General features: G+C 39.2%; 1 protein-coding gene across 6 annotated transcripts in view; it reads left to right on the plus strand.

Annotated features, from left to right (window-relative positions):
• The window catches only part of LOC128933502 (ephrin type-A receptor 6), a 364,188-nt gene that overhangs the window by 66,784 nt on the left and 280,235 nt on the right, over nucleotides 1–17,169 (plus strand). For all 6 annotated transcript variants that reach the window (XM_054270497.1, XM_054270499.1, XM_054270498.1 and 3 more), the window contains exon 3: nucleotides 15,016–15,679. In XM_054270497.1, coding sequence (XP_054126472.1) covers nucleotides 15,016–15,679 — 664 coding nt within the window. The remainder of the gene's footprint in view (nucleotides 1–15,015; nucleotides 15,680–17,169) is intronic.

A 17,169-nucleotide genomic window follows, 5' to 3' on the forward strand; every position in this document is an offset into this window, starting at 1 on the left:
AAGGTTGTTTTTCTTTCTCTGGCAATATTAATGACTTTCAGCTGACTGCATTTTAATTAAAAACACCAGGTAGCCTCTCTTGGCTCAGCACAGGGCAGTGCTGCCTTTCAGCATCTGTGGGCGCTGCCTGTGCGAGTCTGTGCAGCCAGAGTGAGGGCCCTTTGTCCTCCACTCTTTGGATTTGGTTTTTTTTGATGGGGATAATGTCAGACACAACTGAGAGGCTCTTATAGACGTAAATTCTGGAGTTTTTTGAGGAGTTGAGGGTAGAAAACGGGCAAGAATTTGCTGCTGAAACAAGCACAGGGTTTAATCCTTGGAATTCAGAAATTCTTGTTCATGCAAACTATGCTTGTTTGGACAAATGCATGCCAGCTATTTTCACCCTTATCAACAGTGAAATGATACAGGATATGCTATTTATCATTTAATGTAGCTGTTCTTAGTTTTGTGTGCGTGGAGAGGCCTGGAAACTTTGTATTCTGACACCTGTGCCCAGAGTGACTATGGCTGCATGGTGTGAAATATGTTACAGAAAGGGAAGGCAAAAGCAGCACTTACAGAAATCTGAAAATATTAATTAGTTCTAGGTACACTACATGCTTTTGAAGCCACTTCTGGCCAGGAACTTGTATATGAGGATTCTAGAAAACAAAAATATGATGGAGTATGTTGGTTTGCACAGAAAAAAAAGACAGAATGGATCAGACTTTGTTTTACTTCCCACCATGCCAGAGAAGAACTCTGAATTAGACCATCCTTTTTTGGTTGTATTTGCTGTTTTTGTAATGAGTTTTTTTCTGGAAATATACATAAGACTACCATGACAATACAATGTGGACAGGATGTTCCTGGGATAGTTGTTCACTGCTATTCATCTTTGCTTAACCAAGTAGATGAGGGCAGAATTGGTAAAAACATGAGATGCAGTTATGCATTTATCCATTTTTCCCATGCAGACAAATCAAGGCTCTTGCATTCTGTTTTCCCTGTTTCCTTTTTTTTCCCCCTCCCCTTGTGTCTCTCTCCTCTTTTCCTCTCAAACTTTACTGTGGTTTCAGGTTGTAATTTTGGTTTGGGAAGCCTGGGAAAAATTTATGAAGATAACAGCTTGGGGAGTATTCTGCATTAGTGGCCCTACCTAGTTCTTAAATTTTTCAATGACTCTCTGTGGTCACTGCTAGGGATAGGATGCTGAAGCAGCTGGGGCTTTTCTCTGTTTCTGCCTTTTTTCCACCCTCCAACCCCACAGTTATTTTGCTCTTTCTTCTATAATTATATGAAGAAGAAAATACTTGGGTTTAACAAACCTCTCAAAGATTAAAATACTGTTATGTAATAGACTTTACATTTGGTGTAAAGAAACTTTAATGGCATAAACACTCTTATGAAGAAGGTTAAAAATGGGTGAGCTGCCTAGATTTATATTTTTATTTATACTGTGACTTCCTTAAGACTTTATTTGGACTGAAGCCTATCTCGTCAATATCATCAGAGGTTACTGGAGCACTTTGTTTCTTTTAAGCATAACTGCCATTTTAAAATAAAATGTTGCAAGTAAGCAAAACTTGATATTAAAAGCTAAAAGAGCAGGCCCGTGGGTCTCAGTTTGTATTAAATATTGCATGCAGTGCTATTGATTCGTGACACTGTAGCATAGTTGTTGGTGTTCTGGTATAGCTTTTCAGCAAAACAGCAGTTTTAAAGGCCAGATATTCTTTGGGAGAATAAATTGCAGGGAAAAGCAGGAATCTATACAGTTTCTAACATAACTTTATTTGATATCAGCATTTAAAATAGCATAAGTACCTGCTCATTTCAGCAAGGCAAGTCCTGGCAACAGAAAATCCCCACAAAAACCCCACACCAGAGCTAATAAGGTTACTTTCCAGATGACCTGCTGAAATCTAAATGTTGTTTTGTGAAGCTGTGGGAGAAAAAAACCATAGGTAAAGGCAAAATCAAGACTTAAGTCCTTGATTTCAAAGATGCTGGAAATGCAGTTCCCAATGAAATGGGGTTTTTTCTGCTCACTTTTTTAGCCCTGCATTTTTTAAAGCTTCCAACCAGAGCCTCTGAATCACCTAAGTTGACTCAAGAGCTGTTGTCTTATGTGCAACAGACTCATGTATTTATTTTACTCTTCAAATCACTACATTTTTAGCACTCCATGGTTTTCTTCTTGGCAGAAAAATGTTTGGCTATAGCAGATGCTCTCCCCTATTAGGTAAAAGCTGCTTTAAGTGACTTTAATCTGAAATTTTTAGTAATTTTTTTTATTCTTTTCCAATCTTGGGTCTAAGTGTCTCTCCTGCATATGTAAGTTGATGCAGGAATGTGCCCATAGGGCAAAGAATGATGAAACATGTGAAATTATAGTGAGGATTTTTGTTGAATTTAAATAAACGCTTTCTACAGAAAGTGGGATTTAATGATCTCAATTCATGGGTAAAACTTTATTTCATCTGTGAAGGGAACAAAAATATTAGACCCTTCTCTTGAGGTTTTTAAATTCTTTCACGTATATTTATTGTTATTTTGTCAGCTTGAGCCTTTAGTATTATTTTCCTTTTTCTGTTTCAGTGGCACAAGTGTTCCATCAAAGCTGACAGTTCATTCTATGCCTGTCTTTTGTTTTGGTTACTGATCTCATGGTTTTGTATTTACAATGCTAAGATTAAGTATTTCTTGCTGTGCCAGAACAATGAGCAATGCAGCAACTCATCAGAGCATGAAAAAACTGATTGCTGCCAACTGTGCTGCTCTTCCCTCCCGCATCAAAATCACAGGTTGTCCCAAAAACTCCATCTGATGTTTCTAATCTCCAGCAACTCTGATAGGTGAACTTGAGCATGCCTAGATTACCTGAACTGTCTAATTGGCCTTTGTGAAAAGTCACCTGGTTATTTTCAGAAGCCAGTCTTGAATAGTGGGACTGAAATAAAAGCACAGATTGTGAGGTTCTGTGACTTGTGCTGTTATGCCCATTTCATTGCTTTCCTGTTGCTGGTGGCAAAGATTAATGAAACTTTTATAAAGTTGGATAGAAACGAGAAGGGAAGTACATTAAACTACCCCAGCTTGCTGCACACTAATTATTGTGTCAGATCTCATTAGGGAACGGATGCACACAGCAGACTCTGCTTGCTTATTTTAACACGTCTGCTTCAAGAAAGGACTCTGCAAATTGGAGAAGGGTTTGCAGGTCAATATTCTACATATGTCAGTTTACAAAAGGCATTTTTTGCTTCTAACTATCCTTCATCTCATGTCTCAGCAGAAGAGCAGAATAATTAGGGAAGAGTTTTACTCTGTCTGGGGCAGTGGTGGGTGGGAGAGGACTTTAATTCAGCACACTGTGGTCTAGGAAAATCCTTATTTTTGCAGGCATGTAATCTCAGTGATTGTGAGACTGATTAGCAGATAATAAAATTTCATGGGTTTTCAAATGCAAGCCTCTCAAACATGATAAATAAGGGCAGTCATCTTGAGAGGTGTTTTCATGAGAGTTAAAGCTTTGTATTGAAAAACAGATATGTAAGAAAAATGTGCCCTTCATGTGGTTCTACATAACAAATGCAATGCAGCAAAAATAACACAACTATTTGTACATGAAATTGATAGAAATGGTTTGTTTCAGTCAGTCATACATGCTCATTGTCTGTCTACTAAAACCTACATGGCTGGGATTGATGAAGAGGACAAAAATGCAGTTAAGGAAACAGGGATCGGTTGTTGATATGTGTGATTATAAGATTCCTTGTTCCTTTGTGTTGTGTGATCATGGAGCTTGCAGCTTCTTCATTTCTGACAGGCTCTTGGTTTTTTTTTTTCCAGAATAACCATAGTTAGTAGGAGGATGATGTATTCCAAGTTTTTGCCCCAAATACAAATATGTGGAAGAGCCAAAGCTTTGCAGATTGCAAGGTCATGTGATAAAAAGGGAGAAGTGTTGGTCCTGATTACTTTTCCATTCTGTTGTTAAGAGGGAGTTGCAAACTCAGAGTTCTGGTTTGATGATAGGCTAGTAAAGAAATTTTCAGGGAATTGGGAGTATTGTGTTTCTCCATCATTAACATTCCGCAGTAGCAAAAAGGAAGTAATTTATAAATGTGAGGAAACTTCTAAATGGTCATCATGCAGTGAATCATTTGATGACAGCAATTTATATCTGTTTGATAAACATTTTGCCTTTAAAAAATGGCAGTTAGATGTAGTCATTGCTGTGGTCCCCAGGGCAGCTCTTGGACAAAGGGAGGAGTAGGAAGATCAAAACTGAATGTGAAGTTGGCTTCTTCTTCCTTTTTCCTGGAGTTTTGGTTCTTGTCTAACCTCCTAATTTTGACATTGAATTGACATTCTCTTCATAACTCTCAAAGCAGAATTGTGCTGCCATCTTCCCTGGCCCTATGAATACTCCAACATTTGTATTTTAGAAAGCTGGGAGGTCCATTAAAAGCATGGTTTTAATAGCAAAAAAACCCACTCAAGAGTAGTTGTTTCCTAGCAGAAATGTATCGCATTCTACAGAAAAGAGGCTGAAGATTTTAGTGATGTTCTTTAACTATGGCCTGCTTTTGGTGTGTTTTTTCAATGATATCAAATCAACTTTTATGAAAGCTTTTTTCAGTGTTTCATTCTTAGACCAGAAAGTCATGGGACTATTTAAAATAAATATGTGAAAAGCTTCACTGATGTAGCACAGTTTGGTTTAAAAAAAATGCAAACAAACAGTTTGTACTGTCCTTCATTTAAAAACACCCTGTGAGGACATATGCCAAGAAACCTTTCTCTTTTTACTGCTCTGAAATGACAAACATGAATGGCTTTTCCTTTAAAAGGACATCCTGCTGGTAGGTGATATATTAACTGGAGGCACTGGACCAACATCTCAACAATTGTGTTCAGCTGTAACTTAATAAAGCTTTGCTCTCTTAGGGTCAAGTTGGTTTTGACAACAGAGAAAGTTCTGGAAGATAAATGTGCAAAGTGTAATCTTTTGGTAAATTACAAAAGAACCTGACATGTAATTTGACCTCTAGCTGACTTTCCATGACTACCCCCTGCCACCTGCAGTGATTTTTATCTACAGTAGGTTCCAAATAAAGCTCTAAGTTTCAGTGGGATGAAAAAAGTCTTATTGCACTTAAACACTGAAGTCAGGTATAGCTGTTGCAATTGCAGTATCTGGAAAATAAAAGGATAGTTATTATCAATTCCCAAAGATAAAAAGAAAAATATTAAGCCACTAGTAAATTAAGCTAAAAATTGTCAGCATGTATTTAGGTACCTCTTTGATCAGGACATGCCCCAAGCACAGATGGTGCTTGCTGCTTTGTGTTATGAACAAGGTTCTTTTGGGAAGCCAGAGCTTGTTTACATATACTGGGGAGATTGTGGTGTTCTAAGAAAAATGTGAACTGGAAGTAGAGCAAGCAAATGTATAAATCTCTCCACAACTCCATAGTTTGCTTTCCTTCAGAAACCTGAACAGGAGACCTGTGAAATAAATGTAGTTACTGGAGCTCTCCATGTCTTGTCATAAGTAGTTCTTGGTTAAATACCTTTTAGCTGTTTTCTAATTTGGGTGAACCCAAAGGGATTGCAAACCTACATTAGATATCCTGGCCTGCCTACCAACTAAACGGAAATACAGTCAAATGAAATTTTCTCCTTTCTCTCATTATCTCTGCCAGAAGTTGATTCACAAAATTACTTTTAATGTAGCTGAAAGTATGAATAATGAGATGAGGGAGGTTGAAAGAGCATGGGAGTTATTATTATAGTTCACATCTCTTCTTTTCACACACAGGACCATGTAGAAATGAGATGTCTGAGAGTTTGTTTTGATGATGCACTCCTTGACTGTAGCGAATGGAGTGGGTTTAATGCCAGCTTATTTATAGTATAGCATAATTAAGAGCTTGATGCTGCCTCCATTTGTGCTCTCAAAAATGGGAGGAAAGGAAGGAGCACTGGGGAAGGGTAGCAAGTTATTTTCTTCCAGGGCATTTTAACAAGTGTGACTGAGCCTGAGCTCCCTGAGGAGACAGTGCTGCTTTACAAGTCCTCAGTAAATAAGTAATTACATAGGAAGGATCAACAACTTGATATTCTGGGAAACACTGGTATTTTTTTTTTGTTTTCCTTTCTCTTCCCTTTTGTTTTTTCCTCTGTTCCTGCCTTGGAGTTCACAGACTATAGATAAGGTTCATATGGATAGCTTTTTTTTCCTTTTAAAAATACTGTAGGCTTCTCATTTTTATGTATTCATTTCTCAGCACATTTTGGATGCTTTGTTAAGGATGTTTGCAACCTGTAATAGAAGTTATTCCTTAGAGTTTTTTGGCATGGCTCTGTTTAACCTAGAAAATGAGTAAGGTTGTAATGCATGTAGCTGAAATACACAAGCCTGTGCATTTAAATGCAAATAAACTGAGCTGCTACTGATGTTGTTATTCAGTTTGCTCCACTTGTAATAATTGGTTCTTCTGTTCACCTCTCAGATTTTATTTCCAGAGGTTTTAGGCTCAGTTAAATGGCAGGATATAATAGCATTGCTTTTGGCTTTCACTGGAGTATGTCTACATGATCCCTTGCAAGCCAATAAATATAAGTTTGTGCCTTTAATTAGTCACATGGCTCTAATCTTGGTTTTCCCCCTTTTGATCCTCTGCCTGGAAGGGATAAGTAGCTGGAGAAAAAACGAAGTCATGAATTTGTTATTTGTAGGCAGCGATAATGCTTGTAAGGATGGTGGTGGGAGGCTGGAGGTGATTTATGAGAGATGCAAGTGTTCAGGTCTCCAGCAGCAGTTGGGTCACAGGGATTCCAGCCAGATGTGTGCTGCAGGAATGGGCTCCACTTCAGCAGGCAGCACAGCAGCTGGAGGGGAATGGAGAGTGGTTCTGAAGGAGCCTGTTAGTTAATGCCCAAAGGAAGAGCTGTGCTGCAGGGGAGCTCTGCAGTGTCATCAGTTCAGCTCCTGTGGGTAGTGTCAGATCAGGGCATCCACACTGATACAGCTCTGACACACAGCATGCTGGTAAAAATCACTGATCTGTCGCTTCACCTTCCTCTTAATACCTTTAGTTTTGCTTCTTTGGTTTTATGTCTGTAGGCTGAATTAATGCCTTAGTGTTTATAAAGCACTCCACAGATGAAAAGCCTTACATAGCTGCTTTGTGTAATTATTATTTTTAATTGTGTCCATTTGTATCATTTCAATTAGAATCACTAATGGACTAGTACGAACTCAGTAAGAGGTAGAAATGGCAGGATTTTTCTTTCATTTATTTAAAAGAAAGTAGGCTTGAGAAAAAACTGGGGAGAGATGGAAGAAGTGGACAGATATTCTTCTGGGTTTCAGTTCGTCCATATTAACCTCATTGCTTGCTAATTGCAGGAATTTAAATATGCCAATGCCCACATAAAAACAAAAGCCTCTGAGATCCACTGCTTTTCAGTGGGAAAACATGGAGCTTGAAAAGGTATTTATAAAATTTCTGCCATCAGTGGTATTGAAATGCTTTTTTTCCCAGAGTGACTAGTCAGGAAATGAAATTGGGAAACTCTGAGTCATAGCCCTCATTGTGTGTGCACATAGCCAGGCCCACCGGTGTGCTGGAATTCTGTGCTATTCACTAAAACTTCCCTGCTTGCAATGGTAAAGGCAAAAAATCTTCCTGCTACTGCAGGGGAATTTCAAATATCAGAATTGTAGATTCAAGGCAGGGGAAAGCAAGTAAAACAGACCTGATATTTGAAAATTTGTGCATTCAAATCAGATTTGTGATGTGATGTAATGCACAGTTTCCGAGGAGTTTAAGTGGTGAAAGCAGTCATTTGACTCGGTATGTGCATTATACCACGGGGCAGACAAGGTCAGCTCTCAAACTGAGGGCTGAGGAAATCTCCTAAGGATCTCTGCCTGCCCTGAAGTTCTTCTGGCTTCCCAGCAGGCCAGCCCAGTTAAAGTTCATGGGAAGTGCAGGTCTGCCAGGAGGGGAGTTTATGGCCCAGCTTGGCTACCAAGGGGTTCAGTGAGTCAGAGCCACTGCAGTGGGGATGCGACAGCCCAGGGCTGCTCACAAACACCTGAATAAGATGAACAGAGAAACTCTCAATTTGTAGAAATTTCTTTACTAGAAGCGTAGATCTTGCTCAAGGTTTGTTACTTGTTTTTGTTTTTTTCTTAAAGCTTGCTCCACACTGTTTTCCTGTGTTTCTAAATACCTGAGGACACACAGACATTTGCCACAACATTATCTGTGCTATTTTGGAGCTGCAGCAAGGTCCCCCAGGCCACATAGCGGATGCAGACAGCTATTGTGCAGCATTACCCACGTACCCAGTGGCTTCACTGAGCGGTGTTGTAACATTCTGCTCCAGTTACTCCAAGTGTACCAGGTGCTGGGAGAGGCAGAGCCAGGATTGCTGCAGCTCCAATATTTAGGAAATAAAGCAACACAGCAGCAAATAAGTCTTCTGCTATTGAACAGCTAATACTTGATGGAGCTTGACTGGATTATACCTACAGTTTGATTTTGTTTTTTTGTAGTTGTAATTTATTTCTCAGTCCTTGTTTGTCTTATTCCAATTAAAAGGAAGTATAAGCATTAACACTTATGTATTTTAAGTCATGATATATCTCATTTACTAATAATATTTGCTAATTTAATAATGTAGTGATAAGAGTGGGGGAATCGTTTTAAATGAGAAGAGTGCAGCTATAGGTTAGGTATTAGGAGGAAGTTATTTCCTGTGAAGGTGTTTAGGAACCAGAACAGGTTGCCCAGAGAAGATGTGGATGCTGCAGCCTGACATAGTGGAAGGAGTCCCTGCCCGTGGATGATGTTTTAAGTCCCTTTCAACCCAAGCCAGTCTGTGGTTCTGTTGAGTGACCAAATTTGTTCCTTTCATCCACACATCTGTTATTCCACAGCAGACCCCTGTGTTTCAACACGTGTATGTTGATGTTTAGGGCAGTCCTAGTCTTCAGGTATTCCTGGTTAATCCCATAAATCTCAATCAGCCAAGTGAAGGTGGCTGGGCTCTTGTTCCCCTTGCCCTGCCAGCACCAGCATTATCAGCATTATTCTGTGTTTTATCACAGTGGACTGCGGCTGCTGGCAGCCAGATGTAGCACACAACTATTGTGATGAGCCAGACCCAGCTCTGTTCTAGTGGAAGATACCTGTAAAACCACAGGGTTATGTATTTTTTATTATTATTTCTTTTGTAAGACAGAGGCCAGCAGGGAAGGTCTCTGTCACAGGTCCCAGGGACAGTGCACTGCCAGATTTTTGAAGGGCACACAGCAGGGTTGAGTGTTATGAGCTGTAGTCTCTCCTGAAAATGTGAAGACTTTCTTCTCTCACTTTCCATTCAATTCTGAATACATTGGGAGTGTTGCATTACAAAGGGATGAGATGCCCCTGGAAAGGTGATCAGCAGCACTTTTCACAACTGAATGGTGGCATCTCTCACCACCTGCTGAGGTTTTACCAGTGTGTCTCATTTCAAAAGCATTGCACACCATCCTTGCAGATCCTTGGTGCAAGTCATTGAGTCTTTTACAGTCAATAATGCATTCAGGGAAACAATGGTCTTGTTCCAGAGTGCTGGGGGGGAGGAAGGATTTTACAGAGTAGTGGCTGGTTTCAATGGTATTTCAGTTTATAATAAACAACCTTTGTGTATGAATATGTGTGTGAATTCTTTTGGGTTTTCTTCCCATTTTTCTGTACATCCCTTTTCTGGACGTAGTTTTTCATTATCTGTTATGGAAGGAATTGTGTATTATTCTCTCTGCCTTCTATTTTATACATTCTCTGCCCTGCCCAAACAGTATGAACATCATTCTGTGTATAACTTTTTCATTGGTGCATTATCATGCTCCTGTCCAAGTTCTGGTCAGTCAAATGGATTGCCTCACTAGCCTGAGTCCTACATCAGAGTGGGTATTTTGTGATGTAAATACATTTCTTATCATCTTCATCTTTTCTAGTAGATGCACAAAATTCTTTGTTCAAGACCTCTGATGCCCTTTCCTTCTGGAACAGTCCCAATTCACTCTCCAAGGCTGGAACAGGGCTGTCTTGTTCTGCCTGCTGATCCTAAAGTCCTATGCTGGCTAATCCCAAAGTGACAGTCAGTTGTTTCACGTATCTGCAGTTGGTCTCGCTTGAATTCCAGGGTTCATCCCCTAAATCCCACCAAAACCAGGTCTTGCTTGCCTGTAGAAAACATTTATATGAACCAGAAGAGTTTTCAGAGCAGAGTTGGATCACCTGGAACAGCTCGTTTCTCAATTGTTCAGTGCTTCATGTAAATAACAGAAAAGGAATTCACTTTTGGATTTCTATTTTGAGTGCATTAACAACTTTCTCATCTGTGTTCCTTTGTTTATGTTGCCCTAACTATTCTTTACTTATTTAATTCTGATTTTATTTCCTTTTAATCACGTCTACTTCCACAGATTTTGAGGGGGTTGCCCTCTTACTCTCATATTCTGTGCATGAATAGAAATCAGATGCCACAATTTCCTCTAATCCTGCGTTTGTGATTGTCATTTTAGTTCTCTGGGGCTAATAAAATTGCTACATACCACTATTCATTCCCTAAACAACTTTAAACCACCTCAACTTTAAATGTAAGAACATAAGTAGTTCAGTTGCTGTTCTTTTTTGCCAGCTACATCAACTTGTACTTGCTAAGACATATACAAATAGCTGGGGAATTTTGTCTGGTTTTTTTCAGATAGGCATATTTTGGAAGTTCATTTTTGTCACTCATCTTTGGGGGTCTGAGCACCTGTTTTCACATACAAAATTTTAGATCTTGGGAAAAGTGAAGCCAAAGAAAAATGAGTTACTGGGAAAGGGGAAAAATATTAACTTGATACCTTTAACTTAGAGCAATTTTGTAGCTCTTTTAAATATCCTTTAGTCTTGCTGTTTTCCTTGTCATCATAAATGCCAGCTGTGCCTTAAAATTTTCATTTCCTAAGCACATTACTTGGAGATAAGTTTTTTTCCTTCAGTTCTGTGATGTAGTGTGTAGCTGGTTTTGCCTGAATGTCACTTCAGCAGCGAGATGTGTAAATGTGCAGTCAGATGGCAGCTGCCTGCCAAGTGCAAGTCCTCCTCTGGTGTTTCTTCATTTGGACCTTTCTGATCTCATTTTTATGAAGATCATCTCACTGGAGATTAGTATAAGGGAATTTTAGAAAACTTTTACAACTCTCTTTATTTTTACCGTTCTTCTTGTTTCCATGGAAATGGGAATCTATAAGATTGTCAGGAGTGAACAGCTGAGTGTTCTACATGTGTAGATTTCATTAGGTGACTCCCAGCGGAGATCTGGGATGACCTAAATAAGTAGTAAACCATTTAGTGGGTTAAAAAAAGACCAATTTAGAGAAAACACTATATGCATTCTTGTTGTCCTCATTGGATGTGGTAAGTCAGAAAATGCTTATTTAACTCTTTTGGGCTGCATGAGTTACATGGACACACTTGCAACTTTCTTCAGACTCTTTTTCAGGATAGTAGCAGTTCTGTACAGCAAACACAGTCCATGCCTGTGATAGGATGGACTTTTTGACTGTGACCTGAGCTCTCTCAAGTGGATGTTTGTGGGCAATGAGGGATATGTATGTCAGAAAATTGCATTTCTGCAGTTCAGGTTCACTGAATTTTCAAATGTCAGCCTATGTTTGCCTGTAAGAAATAGTTGACAATTCCATTTCTGAAATTACCTCACTTGCTGAAGCCAAGAGAGTCAATCAGATCTCTCTAGCATGAACTTTATATATTTGTTCCTCAGTTTAGAATGGAAACCTTCCTCTTGTGGCCAGGTAAGAATAAAACTTGTCACCATTGAGGATTTGCCTTAACAGTTGTCTTCTTAGGAGAACATAAAATGCAGAATGGCTGAAGTCCACAGGTTTTGCTCCCCAGTTTCCTATCTCATGTTATTTTCAGGCACTACTTCTTCTTTCAGTTCTCTGCATGGAAAGCCAGTGCTTATCCTCGTGTGTTTTGCTCAACAAGTGGTTTGTGTAGAATATTTTACCCAGGGGTTGCCATTGTGTGCCTGATAGCCAAATGTGTTCATGTTAGGTCAGGCACAACCTTCTCTTGTTCTGGGATGAGCTCAGTTACACTGGTTAGATATGTGCAAGTGCAGAATCCTTCATTTTTAGAGCATTATTCTTAGAATAAAATGATAAGGATTTCTTGCTTGGAATACAAATTTTGCTGCATTTGTAAGAGCGGATGTTTTCTTCCATAAACTGGCGAGCGAGGGCATTGGTTACTTATGCCCATGTCCCTTCTTTTTTCTCAAAATGATGAAAAATATCAATAAAGAATCTTGAGGTGTGCAGGTTTCTAAAATTACCATTCCAGGTTACCAAACTGCTGCTGGGCTCAGTGCCTCAATAACTGTTATCTGAGATTAAGAGCCCAATATTAATGCATCAGTCAGTGTGACAGCTTGTGGGAGAGGTGTCTTTCGCTACATGTGAAGTTTACCTTGGTATCAGCTCATTAGGAAGTAGATATTTTCACCTGCTTGATAGATCTACCCTTATTAATTGGAACAGCTTTCAGTAGTGATGTGTACTAAAAGGGTCTTGCTGATTTTTTTTTTTAACATCCAGTGTTATGTTTTAAAATAGAATAAAAAATTTAGGGATCCATGAAGATAAGATTTCAGTATTGTATAGCTTATACAAGCTTAAAGTTGCGTTATTTTTTCTTAACAGTGTTCTCTGTAGAACTGTTGGATATTAGCGAAATTTAAAAATGAGAGGTTGTAAAGTAGTTTGTAGAGGTATGGAAACAGCTGAGACTTTAACTAAAATCCTAGTGTGGCTTGTAGCCTAATCTCATATTTTGTACTTGGATGTGATGAGCAATCTTGGATTCTTCTCTCCCCCAATATTAAAATTGAATATTCTTCTATTTGAGTGATTTACTCCTCCTTTATGCTGCATGTAAAATGTAAGCACTTAGCCATGTTGGTTTTTATTTCATTTTTCAACTAAAACTTTGTAGTCTTTCCTCCAAATAATGCTTTTAACATGCTTTTCCCTAAGTCCTGCAACTCCAGGTGTAAGAATTAGCTTTATGCTGCTGCTGCTTCCATCCATATCAGCAGAGGTTTTCCTCATTTGAAAGGATTGTAATCAAAAGGTTTTGAAGGTAGAGCAGCACATTGGGATGGGTGAAGTTTGAAGGAGGTCTGAGCTGTCAGCTTGTCTAAGCCAGACGGTTCCTGCCAGCTTTTGTGAGTGTCAGGTCAAGGATTTTTGTGCCACCTTGTTCCTGTGCAAACATCACCAGTGAGATGCTTCTCTTCATTTGGTTTTGAAGTTTTGCACAAATTAAAATTTTATTAAATTAGAACTATAATATGAAATACACCAGTGTATTTCATATTATCAAACCAGTGTGTGTATGATAAATCCTTTGGGTTTTTTGTTGACTGCACGGAATTCAACTGCTGCCTTTCCTGACTGTTTTTATCAGATGAGAAATGCAACTCTCAGGTAAAATTAAAAGCAGGTTGTATTTCATGCAGAGAGAGACTTTGTCCACTCTCACAGAGTGAATTCTGTCAGACTTTTCAGTCCCTGAAAGTGACATTTTGAGGTGGTGGAAGTCGCCTTGTTCCCACCCAGTATCTAGGACTGGTACGTAAGAGCACATTCTGTATTTGTAACCATGCATTACCCAGCGTGGCCCAGTGCAGTGGCTGGGTTGAGGTGTTCAACATTAACCTTTTCCCAAGTATTTTATATGTATGATGTTTAGACTACTAGCCCTATTAAAATTTTTTGCAGATTTTAAACATTTTTCTTGCCCAAAGGTAAATTTCTCTGAAATAGGAGACCTCAGCAGGCTGTCTGGGAACAGAGTGGAAAGGCACAGGCACAAAGCATGAGAGATGTGCTTTGAATGGACTAAAGCCCTGTCCATGTTTGATCAACCCGTTTTGTTTTATTCTTTGAAACCACTTATTGAAGTGCTGAGCCTTTACTTTCCTACAGAAGTAACAGATTTGTACTATTAACTGCATGGTTAACAGCTAACTTTAGGGCTTTATTTTCTTAGTTCAAATTGAGATATTGATTCAGAGTGAATATATAAATATTTCTGAGGGGAATCCCCTGGTAAGAGCAGGATATTTTGCATATTTTTTCTTCCATAATAATTTTGAGAGACAGTATCATACTGAGGCTTTTAAATTAAGCTGGCCTATGCCAGTTTGGAAAGCTCTTCTCTGTTTTAAAAACAGCATTTTTTTTTAAAACAGCTGACCACTTTTTAATTCTGTTTGGTGTGCTGGAGTTGTTTGGTGATTTTTTAGTTAGCTTTTCTTTTTGAGGCCTCTCTGGAGCAGCTCATCTTTCTTTTAATGTGCCTTTAACATTGGTTGGTTTTGGTTCTTATTTTGAGGTTTTTTTCCTGCTGCTTCTACCCCAATGGATCAGTACTTCTAAAAGCTAAGCTAAAACTTCTGGTGGGATACAATATTTTTGGATACAGAACTATAAGTAGTTCTGTGTATTGATTAAAAAAATATCTCCAGTGATATATTGATATCATGACTGCTCAGTAGAAAGTTGATTCCATTATATTGTAGCTATTTTTGGGATATTGGTAGTCTTTTGAAGTAGCAGGTTTTATAATGAGTTAAGCATTTGGTGAGCTTTTGATATAAAGTATATGGAGATAAGCATAAAAATATAAACGTGACCTGTATGTTGTCCTTTGCTATGTGTGAGTAATTTTTTAATGTTTCTAATAATAGAAACTTCTCTGGAGTTTCTGAAATCCAACTTGTGTGGTGTTCTGTAGTTATTTTCTTTTAACCACTGACTTTCGACTAAACTTGAATTAATTATTCATAATTCAGCCATAGGTGCACATGCATGAAGCACGTGTGTGTGTATGCATAATACATATGTTTCCTGTTTTTGAAACACTTTTATTTTCTTTTCAGTGGGATGCCATAACTGAAATGGATGAACACAACCGTCCCATCCACACTTACCAGGTGTGCAACGTGATGGAGCCCAACCAGAACAACTGGCTGCAAACCAACTGGGTCTCCCGCGACGCCGCGCAGAAAATCTACGTGGAGATGAAGTTCACCCTGAGGGACTGCAACAGCATCCCCTGGGTGCTGGGCACCTGCAAGGAAACCTTCAATCTCTACTACATGGAGTCAGATGAGCCCCATGGAGTGAAATTCAAGCCCAACCAGTACACCAAAATTGATACCATAGCTGCTGACGAGAGCTTCACCCAGATGGACTTGGGCGACCGCATCCTCAAGCTCAACACTGAGGTTCGTGAAGTTGGGCCCATCAGCAAGAAGGGATTTTACCTGGCTTTCCAGGACATTGGAGCGTGCATTGCTTTGGTGTCGGTCCGTGTCTATTACAAGAAATGCCCGTTCACGGTCCGTAATTTGGCCATGTTTCCTGACACCATCCCAAGGGTGGATTCTTCCTCGCTGGTGGAAGTGCGTGGCTCCTGCGTGAAGAGTGCTGAGGAACGGGACACCCCAAAATTGTATTGTGGGGCAGATGGGGATTGGCTGGTGCCTCTGGGACGGTGCATCTGCAGTGTGGGATACGAAGAGCTGGAGGGTTCCTGTCATGGTGAGTAAACATTGTTCGATTTTTCTTTTTTTTAATTTTAACAATAGTCATATGCTGTCATATTTTCTTCCACTGTCCATAATAGTTTTGAAATTACTGGAGAATAAGGTGCTTTTCTGTGGTAGTGGCTGTGAACAATGATATCTCAGTGGCTGTTGAGGCTGTCTGCTGTGATTCAACATTGGCTTTGTAGCAAAAAGGGGAAGAGAGTGTCTGTACCCATCCTTTACAAAAATGACTCTGCTATTTTGCTCAAGAATTTCTCAGATTGAATGGTGTTAGGCAAGCTGCACAGCAACCTTGGATAATAGAGAGCGTTAAAAGCACTATGCACTGTAATCAGAAAATGAAATTCTCTTTGTTGTCTGATCTTGCTGGCATTAATTATCAAAATACACTCATTGCAAAGATACAATGTTGACAGTGCCATTATTGGAAGCCAGCATAATTTTGTACATAAGGTCAAAAGGTTTCTCTCTTAATGGGATAAGGATTTTCTCTGAAACTTTAATGCTGAGTGAATTCCTGTCCATTATGCAAGTGAGTCATACACTAGATCTGTACATGAGCAATATAGGCAGCAGCCAAAATCTACCAGAAATGTTTTCTGCAGTACATTGACTCCACTGGTTTATTCAGTTGGTCGTCTCATCTGCTGAGCAGGACCTTCAAAGTGAAATGGGAGTACCCAAAGCCACAAGTTTTTGCATATTCTTACCTATTTACCCCAAGAATTACGAATTACTGCTTTAGAAAATTCTAATCTAATAGAGCTTCCACGTGTTTTGAAATAATTTTCATAGGTTGCTGTTGTCTATTTCATCTTCTACAGTTAATCTAAGTTTTTATGATATTTTATTTCTGGCAGTTTTTCAGAATACTTTTGTCTTACATGGCTTTGTGAATGTCATGCCCAAGGCAAGCCCAACTGCAGGAGATGGTTTCATAACTAAAGAGCGCAATTTAATTTCTGTAGTTCTCACTCTGCAGTGTGTAAACCATGAGTGGAAGGGCTCCTCCTGTTCAGGGTTGCCACGTTTGTGCCAGAGCTTCTGGTGGAGATGCATGTTTGGACAGCTGGCAATGCATTGGTACAGTGGGATTTTTTCAGTGTGACTGTTGAGGGTTGTGAACTGAACCATGATGTGTGTGTTGATAGACATCTTCCAGACAGCCATAATGTTCTCTTTTAGACTTTGCTTCTTGCATGAGACATGAATAACAAATTCTGAGTTTAAAAGAGTTGTTGCTTGTTAGTAAATCCTGAGAAAACTCTTTAATACTCATTCAATAAAAAAATACCTGAATATTGCTAACTCTGAGGGGAAAATGTTTAAAATTTACATTGAGCTTCTTTTCAGAGAAGCAGAGAGTGGGGGACTAGGTGGGGAAGAGTAGAAGCCACTCTATCTTAGCCTGATAAGACCTGATCTATATTTAGAAAATTTTCACATCTTTTGGGTCCTTCCCCCAAACCCAACCCAAAGCCC

The sequence above is a fragment of the Melozone crissalis genome, unplaced genomic scaffold (assembly GCF_028551555.1).
Source record: "Melozone crissalis strain CALT ecotype California unplaced genomic scaffold, PUWL_Pcris_2 ptg000009l_1, whole genome shotgun sequence".
Taxonomy (NCBI): Eukaryota; Metazoa; Chordata; class Aves; order Passeriformes; family Passerellidae; genus Melozone; species Melozone crissalis.